General features: G+C 36.2%; 1 protein-coding gene across 1 annotated transcript; it reads right to left on the bottom strand.

Annotated features, from left to right (window-relative positions):
• Nucleotides 1-649: 649 nt before the first annotated feature.
• LOC143617124 (uncharacterized) lies at nucleotides 650-1643 on the bottom strand. Its single transcript, XM_077089779.1, has 2 exons — nucleotides 1257-1643; nucleotides 650-991 (listed from the first exon to the last, which is right to left on the bottom strand). Exons 1-2 carry the CDS (start codon nucleotides 1641-1643, stop codon nucleotides 650-652), a joined length of 729 nt encoding a protein of 242 aa, XP_076945894.1.
• Between the last annotated feature and the right edge of the window lie 10633 nt (nucleotides 1644-12276).

Raw genomic sequence — 12276 nt, 5'->3', positions numbered from 1 at the left:
TATCTGTGATGTTAGGGACCAGACCCTTATAATATATGTGATGTTAGGGACCAGACCCTCATAATATATGTGATGTTAGAGACCAGACCCTTATAATATCTGTGATGATAGGGACCAGACATTTACAATATCTGTGATGTTTAATGTAGAATAGCTTATGGTATACCATAGGGTTTTATGAAAAAAAAAGTATGTAAGTACGTATGCATGTATATAAGATATATATGAAAGGAGTAATAGAAAACTAAGGTATGAATACGTATCTTCGGACGCGTACGAGTAAGGGTATGAATGTATTGTATGTTAATTGATTAACGAGAACTCACTCAGCGTAGCTGACTTTTAGTATGCACGCAGGCAAATAGGTTGAGGCAGCTGGCTAAGGAGGGACACAGGGCATGGACTGAAGAGACTGGCATCCATGATGAAGTGTTATGACTGTTTTAATTAATTATTTATGAAAAGACAATTTGTATGTTAAGACAAGAATGAATGTTTTGTAATGTGATGTTTGAAGTTTTTAATTATTCCGCGAAGTTTTAATTTACTCTGATTTTAGAACTGTGTTTATAAGTAAATCCAACACCAAAGTAGGGTTACCGGGAACGGGGCCTTACAACCGAGATGAAAAGTGTTAGAACACATGCCATTAACTTGCTGGGTAATGAATAAATGTGAGGATAGACAAGAACACTAGGAGTGAGGTCGAGGAAGTGAACAAAGAAATGGCGTCCGCAATAAGAAAAACCAAAAAGGTGCAATCATGAATGAAAACAGGAATACCATTCTCTTGGTGGTAGCCTCCTGGAACCGTAAAAGCAACAGCAAATGCAATGGTGACGATAAGGGTGGCAACGACCATACAATCTCTCATCCATTTTAGTCCTCTGGAAAGGAGTTCTTCGTTTTCTTTGGAGAATAATTCATAAGGTGTTTGACCATCGTTGTTCCTCGCTTCCCTCATATAAGGTGGCATCATCTTCTCAACTTCCTACAGCATACATAAAATTAGTTAAAGAAACAATAATCATTACAATTTTAATAATAATTCTATCTATTGTTTTACAGAATACCGAACGGGTTACATTCAAGATGCATGTGTGCTTCATGAATAATCTCAATATTGTTCCCCTAAGTAGATAAAAATTTTGAATGATTAAACTAATAAGTAACGACAAAATAACTTATATGGGTACTTTAATAACACAATATAGATAGCTATTTGAGATGCAAAATATCATAAGGAAAACAATTACCTTGAACCATAATAATTCTCTTTGCATAAGAAGAGATGCTCCAGATGTCTTTGCTGCCATCTCCTTTGAACTCTTCCCAACTAAATGAAGCATATTATTGCCTGACTTGTCTCTAGATAGGCATATATCATGATTGGACCCGCCTATCTTGTACAATAGGTTGTAGATACCTTGATGGCGATGCATAACAGCCACGTGAAATAAAGTGAGCCCATCCTCATTTTCATAAAGCATAAGATCGGGGTAGGTTCGAAGCAACTCAGCTATAAATCTAGTGTTGCCCATTTCCGCAGCAACAAGTAATATTCTTGAAGATTCAATTATTGTTTCGTTAGCAGCGAAAGTAGAAGGCCTATTGAGCATAACCTCAATTTCATCAAAGCACATTGTTCAGGTAGCATGTCCCCAAATGGTTTTAGTAATTTCAGTGCATCGTTATCCTCTTCAGCATCAGGTCGTACTTTATTACGAAAATATCTAAAAGCTAAAAACAACTACCAAATAAGGAACGACCAATACTCCACAGTATTACTTGAGAGATTAGACGTCTATGTATAAACATAATTAGTACTTACATGGTTCTATGAGTCTCTTGAATAAATGATTCTTGTCAACTTTGTTTATGGCATAAGGCTTTCGAGACAAAACTTCAAGCACAGACATGTTACCAGCAAGTTCTGGATGGTCCTCCACAATTTCGAGTGCAACATCTATAGAAGATATGTGACAATCACTTTGGTACTTAAGATTTCAAAACTTCATGTAGTTAAGACTGTTGTGAGGATAGGTGATCACCATCATTTATTTACATGTGCAAAATAACTAGTATTTATAAACACAAGAATTACTTACCAAATAAATCACGCTCCACGCAATGCAGAAGTGTCAAATTCCTATCATTATCTGTCCAATGATCACCATTCATCTTCTGAGATTTCTCATACAAATTCTTCACAATGGTGTTTGTCCCCCTCATAGCAGCTATGGTCAGTGGCAAATATGCCATCCCACGGATATCCGGGAGTCTGCGATTCTTTTCCAACATAATCATAGCCATTTTCATTTTTCCTTCAGCGGATGCGATCCAAAAAGCAGTATTGAAATATTGCTTTTGAAGTTCCAATTCCTCCACCATCATCATATTTACTAGATTCCTCACAAAATTTAAAGTAACCTTGGTCTCTTCTGATGTCACTGCCACATGAAGCACCATTCCAAGATTCTTACTGAGACCAACCCTTATCAAATCTCGGCGCTTGCTGAGGATACTATTTGCGGTTTCCCAATCACCAATAATGGATGCCTCATATAATGGAACAACCAAGTTTAAGTAGTCTTCTTTATTTCCTTCAAAGTAATTGTGCAATCATAATGTTATTAATTAATACCTTTGATGGTGAACATATATATGATATGCTAGAAAAAGATAGTTTACCGAATAGATATGATAGAGAGGTATTATAAGTATAGAACATGTCATTTGTGTGATCATGGAATAGATATGGACGTTTGGCATTTTCTACCGAATTCGTCATGTCAATGCTTGTCTGACTATCCGCCTCGGTTGGTTCTTGTCACACCCCGATTCAGGGCCTAGGCGTGTGACTACCGGTAGGTACATGTTTTGTAAATATATCAGAGTTGCGGGTCTATTTTAGCGGAAGTCTTAAATATTAAAATATTAATTTACATTAACAAAAATTACTCGGGAATTAAATACCCGAGTTTCCATTTTACAAGCAGTGATATTATTATTACAAGGATTTGTAAATATTTGAAAACGAGCCATCTTGAGCGTTCATTTATGACTCCAATCCTTGTATTATCTATCGTCATTTAGTTACCTGCACGGGTGGGAAAAACACTTCAGCTATATGTTGGTGAAACGTTGACTCGATAAAACATTTATAACATTCGTTACAAACATAGTTTTCTGTTCACAATCTCAGCAGGAATGCCTGTCCATTCCCGGGATTTGTACCACTGCCCGACACACACAATTCAAAGATTCTCCGAGTACATAGCCCCTGTTCAGGGACAACCTTCCCCTAGACTATGTAACCCAGTTGGAGAACTGGTTATGACTGACTTGGTTTTGTATGCCAATTATCAATTATGTTTGGATCCAGACACATGTGTATTCGGTCTGAGTTGCTTTTTATTATCTATTTTGTATTGTAACGATTTTAGAGACATAATCTCATGTAAACAATTATCAGACTCTTTGTAATAGACAACCAGTCCATTACAAGAGTAAAATCAGTTCAGACCATAAAAGGTTAACGTGTTCACCTTGTATATCAGTGGATAATATCATACTTCCCTTCTCAGTATGCTTATCAACCTATATTCATAATAGGCGTGCATAAGTATCTAGTTGATACTATTCAGCAGACTTTAAGTCTGTTTCAGTTTCAGCAGACTCAAGGTCTGATCAGCATACTTGAAGTCTGATTCAGTTCAGCAGACTCGAGGTCTGATCAGCAGACTCTTAGGTCTGACCTAATCCTAGTATAGTTATAGTCGTTTATAAAAATACTTCGTATTTACATATGACGTTTGGTATAGCACGCTTTAGCCTAATAAAGGATATCACGTTGGCAAACTTCTCCAGGTAAGCAAACGGGTCCCGCGGTTGATTGGGATGTATACGAATTGCTTTCCTTAGGCAAGAAGAGTCTACTAATGATACCCCCCTTCCAGTTAGTATGTGCCCGTCAAAATAATAGTTTTAGTAACATTACTTTATGTAGAAGTAACATCTTTACTTTGTAAAACATTAATTGAAAAACATTTACGGTTTAACGACTATATCATTGACTAGGTGCTAATAACTATATATAATAAAGTAACTTAACCTCAATCCTACCTTGATTGGCTAGACGAAAACTTAAGAACTAAGAAAACAGCAGCAGTTTGGCTTGTGTTTCGTTTACACGATCTACAGCTCGTTTAGCAGCGTAACGACACTTGTTTCTTCACGAAAACAACCCTCGACACCTCGGAACGTCCTTGGCACGAAGCCCTAGGTTAAATGTGTGAAAATGGAGGTGAAAATGGAATGAATGGGCTGAGTTCGTGGTTGCCCTATTTATACCCGATTTTGTGCATCTTCGCGATACGCGAAAATGCTCGCCTGAACCAGTTCGTGATACGCGACGAAGTTAAAGTCGGCGCTGCAATTTTGCATGTCAACCCCGTGCTGTCACGTGTCACCACGTCACTGGATAACGTTAAAATGTGTGCCAGCAGTTTCGCGATACGCGAAGATGCTATTCTTTGCATCTTCGCGATACGCGAAGATGTAAAATTTCAGTTTCAGTCCTTCAAGTTTCAAATTTGACCACTTTAGCCCCTTTAACTTCTAAACTTTACATTTTTGGTCCAAAACAAGATGGGGTTTTTTCACAGTGTTACAGTTCTGAGCTTGGACTCTCTCCGACTATTTCTTTTCCTGTCAATGGATCCATCTCCGCGACCATTTATAATTTACTGCCTACAGAATCACATTAACATAAACACTACGCATTGTTGCCAAATTTATTGTGATCAGAGTAGGTAATTTTATTAATTTTTATAATTAAAGTTGAAAAGAAATCGTAGAGATGTTTTACTTGATAAATTTCCAGCAAGCTATGGTCCGGAGAATCTGTGAAACCTCGTACAGTGAAGAAGACAAGGTGACAGTTGTGACTTGTGACTTATATTGTATAGTTGAATTTAAATAACACCTAATTAACCTGGGTTATGGGTTAGTATGGGCGAATGAGCCATTTAAATCTAGACTTAATATTTTATGGATTATTTGTTTTCCCGAGTTTCATTTAAAAGAGAAAAAGAAAGGAAAATCAGGGATGGAAAAAATTTATTGTGTTCTCGAGTTTCATTTAAGGAAGGAAAGGGAAGAAAAATATAAAAAGGGTGTTCCCGAGTTTAATTAAAGGAAAGAAAAGGAAGGGAGGGGAGAGAAAATAAAGAGTAAAATAAGAAAAATTGTGTCTTTTTAAATTGGAAAGATTAGGAAGGAAAGAAAATTAAGAAGAAAGAGTTGATGCCAAAAGAAAATATAAGAAGAGTAAATTTTTTTTTCCTTCTCTTTCTTTTCATAAATAAACTCGGAAACACAGACCTGGTACAAAGAATCATTGTCCTTTTTGTTCCCTTTTTCATGTTTCACTTTTGACCTTTTGACTTTTGTTTTTTTGCTTTTAGTTTTGTTTTACTAAATATTATTATTGTTTTAATATATTAGTTAATACTATACAAACCGAATCTTATAGTATCTTTTGTTTGATGTGGTTAATTTACATGATCATTTAATATACATGATTTCGTTTAGGATTTTACGCCTTGTTTGCGGTGCGCCCATATCATGTATATACATGTGAACTCTCGGGTGGGCAAAACTAAAATTGCACTAATTTTGATGTTATTTTACTAATTTCGTGAAAATAATGTTAAAAGTGGCAGAAGGTTAATCAGGCATCATGTGGTGGCGTTGATAGCCAAAAGACAAGGGTACACGCACTAATCAGCCGGTGTCCCATTGGTTGAGTGTTATGTGCCTTATGTCTAAAGCTTGATGCAAAACTACTATCGAGCCAGATGTCTCATCGGAAGCAGCCTCTCTATTTCTATGAGGTAGAGGTAAGACTGTGTACATCTTACCCTCCTCAGACTCTACCATGACTTTGCTATTGGGGGGATTTACTGAGTACGATGATGACGATGATTTCGTTTAGGTTTTATTATTTTATATAATTGTTTGCAATAAACTTTTTTTAATGTAGAAATACTTCTATAAAAAGTATTTCTATAAAATACCCAAATCAAGCATATATCGAGACTTAATCAAGTTCGTTATATGCCAATGAAAGTAATAATAAAAAAGTTGAGAAGAAGTTGAATTATCAAAAGATGAAATTGTTAGTGACCTTGCATGCGTAAACCAATTAAAGATTATCATACTAATATTAAGGTTCGACATGGCTTGGGTAGGTGAGTTTGGGAGGGGCAAGACAGGCTCGGGTGGGGGGCTGTGTGAAGGTTTAGTCGAGTCATGGGTTTTGTAATGCCCGTCAGTTTTTTTTGGGGGGGTTGGGGGGGGGGGGGGGTTGTTGGGGGTTGGGGGTTATTCTTTAACTTGGGACCAAACTGGTTATTAGGCCGTGAAAATTGTAACGGGTGTACCTGACGCTATCCCAATAATAGGATCACCTTTGGTAGAATTATTGCGCGGAAGTGCTAGTGTGGGACAGTCCACTTTGACTCATTGGGTTTGGAGTAGTGGCGGGAGTTTTAGATGGTCCGGGTGTATGGTTTGGCCGTGAGCCCATGTTATTCTCTTCAGACATTACCTCATATTTTCTTAAATTGTTGCCATGAAGCATCCAAGCATCAAATTCCACTGGTTCACGTTCACCAAAATCTAAGCTCTGATTATAATAATTAAATATTTCCTAATCAAACATAAGAAAAAATCAAGAAACAGTTCACTAAAAAATAAAAAGAAAAAAATATATAAAAACTAAGAAACTAGTGAACATTTCTAATCACTAAAGATCAATGCTTCAGTTCTATATTTTAAATTTTTTAATCACTAATAAACTGTAATCAACTTGCAGGAAAATATATAGCCAATATTAAATTTGATCGATGTGAGTAGCAGTTGCGGATCTAGACTTGAAACTTAGGGGTAGCGCTCAAAAATTTTTTTTCTTATAGTTCATACAATGCTAACGAAACAATTAATTATAAAAAAAACGATAACAAATAAATTTAAATACACGGCCTGTAAATTTCTCCTCTTCGGTTTTTAAACGCTTGAAATCGAGCCATTACATCTTCTTCATTTACTTTATCAAACGTTTCTCTTTGGACCGCACAAATTAAAGCATTGTTCAAGTACTCATCACCCATTAGATTGCGCAAATCCGTCTTAATAAACTTCATTTTAGAAAAACATCTTTCAACGATTGCAGTTGCAACGGTAAAACCAACGCTAGCTTCAATATCCGATAAACCAAAGGAAAAGTTGAGTGTTTTCCGGTTTCTCCATTACACGAGCAAGATCACCGATTCCATCAAGATTTGCAAATTTCTCATATTCCTTTAAAGTGTAATAAAAGGTAGTAAGATCACCCGAAATACACCTTCTTTCTTCGTTAGTAAAATCGTTCGGATACATCTCTGGGAAGAATCGAAGATGGAGACAGTGGACTGGTGGGCGATGGCGGTGGACTAGCGGGCGGCGGCGGCGGTGGAGGCGGACTGGTGGCGGTGGTGGCTGGTCGCCGGGCGTCTGGGTCCGGCTACAGTGGCCAGTGAGTGAACAGAGTACAGACCTGCAGTGCGGCGTGCATGGCCTGTTTCTTTTTTTATTTATATATTTATTATTATTATTATTGTATTATTTGGGGTTTTTGTTTTGGGCTTGGGCTTTGTCAATTTGTTGGGTTTAATTATTAATTTGATTGGCCTTATTTTTGTTTTGATGTAACTTTATTTTTTGTTCAGGGTAACTAAACCACGAAAACTGACCAAATTTTTTTTTTACACTACCGGTAAGACGTTGAGGGGTAGCGGAGGCTACCCCTGCTAACGCTCTATGCCCGCCACTGGTGAGTAGATGATTATAGATGCTATGGGCACATGTGTGCAAAAGGGTTGTACACAATTTTAATTGGATTTTGCAGTTGAGTTTTGAAAAGAGATTAAAGGGCAAAGCAATGATGATGACCGAAAAACAATCCAAAATGATGTTTGCAGCAACTATTGTTCAGAGAACCAACCACTGATTCTTTATCCTTCTTTAGACTCTCTGGCCTGCAAAATCTATACATAATACAAGGACAACCCATGACAGCAAATTTCTCTCAGTTGTGTCTTGAAATTTCTCTCAGTCTTAGAATTATTGTTCATACACAATAACTTTAATGTAGCTCACTCAACAGCTGAGAATGACAAGCCCAGTAAGAAACTAGCAGCCCAGAAAGTCAAAACGTATACTTTCATAAGTTTTTTATGTCGTTAACTCATAATCGAAGTTTTCACTTATCATTTACATTTTTTTTTGTAAATTATTATATATATATTTGATTTTAAAAACATATGAACGTTTATACAAATGAGACGAGCTAAATGCAAGCTGACTTGAAGTGATAACAGATACTGGTCACATGTTAACAACTGCCCCCTTGACTTTGTCTTGAGTCTTATTTCTAACATTTCTCGACTCATTAATTTTTCTTGCTTCAAGTTACTTATTGTGCTAATTTTGTTAATCTATTGATTGCTTAATATGATGTTCTTGATTCTTCTAAGTTCTAGCATGCGTTAGACATTCTTTATTAGCTTGATTTTTGTTGATAAAAAAAATAATTTGTTGTTCTCAATCCATCTGATGGTAAAAAAGAAAAAAAAATTTTAACCGTGCAAGCGGTTTGGTCCAATTGGCAAATCCATTAGAGTTATACAATAAACAGTCATTCAATGACACACAAAACGTGTCACGAAAAACCAAAAAAGTGCCACTAAGAACCTTGTTGAAATGAGTGGCACACAAAAAAAATTCACTAGAAGCACTACTACTAATGCCTTTTAGTGGTAATTTTTTCGTTGCCATTACAAACTTTTGAGCTTTTAGTAACACTTTTTTCCGTCTGCCATTAAAATATTTTGGACTTTTAGTGACACTTTTTTTTCGTCCGCCACTACAAATCTTTGGACTTTAATAATGTCTGTCACTACAAATTTTTGGACTTAGTGAGACTTTTTTCACTAAACACTTTTTGAAGTTTTAGTAACACTTTTTTGTCTGCCACTAAACCATGGCACTATTTTTGTTTGTCACTACAAACCTTTAGCCTTTTAATAGCATTTTTTGTTCACCACACAACCTTTTAAGCTTTAGTGGCGTTGTTTTGACAGCCACCGTAAGTTTTTTTTTGAATCTTAATGACAGCTTTTAACGATATAAAATAAAAATAAATCTCATTTATATAAAAGTCATAATTTTTTACCCTAATTAAAAGTTCAATCACATATCAAATGTCTAATAACTCAAATCAAGTCAATGTCAAACATATAAAAAAGGAAAGTATTAAATATGTGAATAAAAGCTGAGAACTTCACCAGCCTTATTAACCTCTTTCACCATCTTCAATTTTCATGCGAGATACCAAATAAGAAAAATAAAGACTTTTCAATATGTAAACGATATGAACATTAACTTGCGTAGCCGGCTTAATTGTTAACTTAAAACCGATAATAACTTATTAAAATCAACCATATCAACACTAGCCATGCTTAGGGATGCAAACGAACCAAGCCACTTGCGAGCTACCCAAAATTGGCTGATGAAAAAGCTTGATCGAGTCAAGCCTAGCCTAAAAATAAGCTTGTTCAATAAATGATCCCAAGCCTTAGCTTCACTGGCCTAGCTTGAGCCGGCTCACAAGCCTGCACGAGCCAAAAATTTTTATATTTATGTTATTGAGCTATACACTTCGATACTTATTATGCGATGTCTTGCGAGCTTTCTAATTTTATAACTTTATAATTATTATAGCTAGTTTTTTTTTAAAAAAATCTACGTAGTTAATACGTAGTTGTTTTAGGATCTGGATTTAGTTAAAGAAATCATTAAGAAGCAAAGATAGAGAATCTTAGTGAGCATGTCATAGACAAAAGGATCAACAACACATGGTAAGTTATAAAACAAAATACATATAATTAAAACTAATTACAGGGTACCACAACATTTATTGAAAAAAGATATTGAGAATCATACACAGAGGGAATTGGTAGAACGTAACGGCGGTTTTGTAGTGTAAAGGACACGCTTCTTGGGCTTAAACAGATAATGCGGATCATACATCGAACGGAACATATCCACCAAAAGAGGAAGTTGCATTACTGCAAACACGATGACCGGTATAGAGGAAAATGCAGCAATAAAGATTGGTACCCATTTCATCTTCTTGTCGTATAGCACAAAGAAACTAGCACTAAAAGTTACCATCATTGCTGCTACCGAGATGAAAAGTGTTAGAACACCTATCATTAACTTGCTGGGTAATGAATACAAGAAATCACGTTGATCATGAGGAGATGTGAGGATAGACAAGAACACTAGGAGTGAGGTCGAGGAAGAGAACAAAGAAATGGCGTCCGCAATAAGAAAAACCAAAAAGGTGCAATCATGAATGAAAACAGGAATACCATTCTCTTGGTGGTAGCCTCCTGGAACCGTAAAAGCAACAGCAAATGCAATGGTGACGATAAGGGTGGCAACGACCATACAATCTCTCATCCATTTTAGTCCTCTGGAAAGGAGTTCTTCGTTTTCTTTGGAGAATAATTCATACGGTGTTTGACCATCGTTGTTCCTCGCTTCCCTCATATAAGGTGGCATCATCTTCTCAACTTCCTACAGTATACATAAAATTAGTTAAAGAAGCAGTAATCATTACAATTTTAATAATAATTCTATCTATTGTTGTACCACTACCAATTACGGAACGAGTTACATTCAAGATGCATGTGTGCTTCATGAATAATCTCAATGCTGTTCCCCTAACTAGGTGAAAATTCTGAATGATTAAACTAATAAGTAACGACAAAATAACTTATATGGGTACTTTAATAACACAATATAGATAGCTATTTGAGATGCAAAATATCATAAGGAAAACAAGTATTTAATCATAAGGAAAACAATTACCTTGAACCATAATAATTCTCTTTGCATAAGAAGAGATGCTCCAGATGTCTTTGCTGCCTTCTCCTTTGAACTCTTCCCAACTAAATGAAGCATATTATTGCCTGACTTGTCTTTAGATAGGCATATATCATGATTGGACCCGCCTATCTCGTACAATAGGTTGTAGATACCTTGATGGCAATGCATAACAGCCACGTGAAATAAAGTGAGCCCATCCTCATTTTCATAAAGCATAAGATCGGAGTAGGTTCGAAGCAACTCAGCTATAAATCTAGTGTTGCCCATTTCCGCAGCAACAAGTAATATTCTTGAAGATTCAATTATTGTTTCGTTAGCAGCGAAAGTAGGAGGCCTATTGAGCATAACCTCAATTTCATCAAAGCACATTGTTCGGGTAGCATGTCCCCAAATGGTTTTTAGTAATTTCAGTGCGTTGTTATCCTCTTCATCAGCATCAGGTTGCACTTTAATGCAAAAAAACCTAAAACCTGAAAACAACTACCAGATAAGAAACGCCCAAATACTGCACACTATTAAGTGAGAGACGAAACGTCTATCCATAGAACCATGTAATTGGTACTTACATGGTTCTATGATTCTCATGAGTAAATGATTCTTGTCAACTTTATTTATGGCATAAGGCTTTCGAGACAAAACTTCAAGCACAGACATGTTACCAGCAAGTTCTGGATGGTCCTCCACAATTTCGAGTGCAACATCTATATAAGATATGTGACAATCACTTTAGTACTTAAGATTTCAAAACTTCATGTAGTTAAGACTGTTGTGAGGATAGGTGATCACCATCATTTATTTACATGTGCAAAATAACTAGTATTTATAAACACAAGAATTACTTACCAAATAAATCACGCTCCACGCAATGCAGAAGTGTCAAATTCCTATCATTATCTGTCCAATGATCACCATATATCTTCTGAGATTTCTCATACAAATTCTTCACAATGGTGTTTGTCCCCCTCATAGCAGCTATGGTCAGTGGCAAATATGCCATCCACGGATATCCGGGAGTCTGCGATTCTTTTCCAACATAATCATAGCCATTTTCATTTTTCCTTCAGCGGATGCGATCCAAAAAGCAGTATTGAAATATTGGTTTTGAAGTTCCAACTCCTCCACCGTCATCATATTTACTAGATTCCTCACAAAATTTAAGGTAACCTTGGTCTCTTCTGATGTCACTGCCACAAGAAGCACCGTTCCAAGATTCTTACTGAGACCAACCCTTATCAAATCTCGGCGTTTGTTGAGGATGCTATTTGCGGTTTCCCAATC

The sequence above is a fragment of the Bidens hawaiensis genome, unplaced genomic scaffold, assembly GCF_021521415.1.
Source record: "Bidens hawaiensis isolate Kalapana, Puna unplaced genomic scaffold, B.hawaiensis_p1.1 tig00052247_1, whole genome shotgun sequence".
NCBI classification, from domain to species: Eukaryota; Viridiplantae; Streptophyta; class Magnoliopsida; order Asterales; family Asteraceae; genus Bidens; species Bidens hawaiensis.
The sequence above is the reverse complement of the archived record's forward strand: the minus strand, read 5'-3'. Positions and strand labels throughout refer to the sequence as shown.

Bases quoted from the DNA above. Each gene is read 5' to 3' on its own strand.
- LOC143617124 (XM_077089779.1), bottom strand. From the start codon at position 1,643: ATGTGCTTTGATGAAATTGAGGTTATGCTCAATAGGCCTTCTACTTTC. The intron at 992-1,256 runs GTAATTGTTTTC...TGTATGCTGTAG, and splicing joins GAGAATTATTATGGTTCAAG to GAAGTTGAGAAGATGATGCC.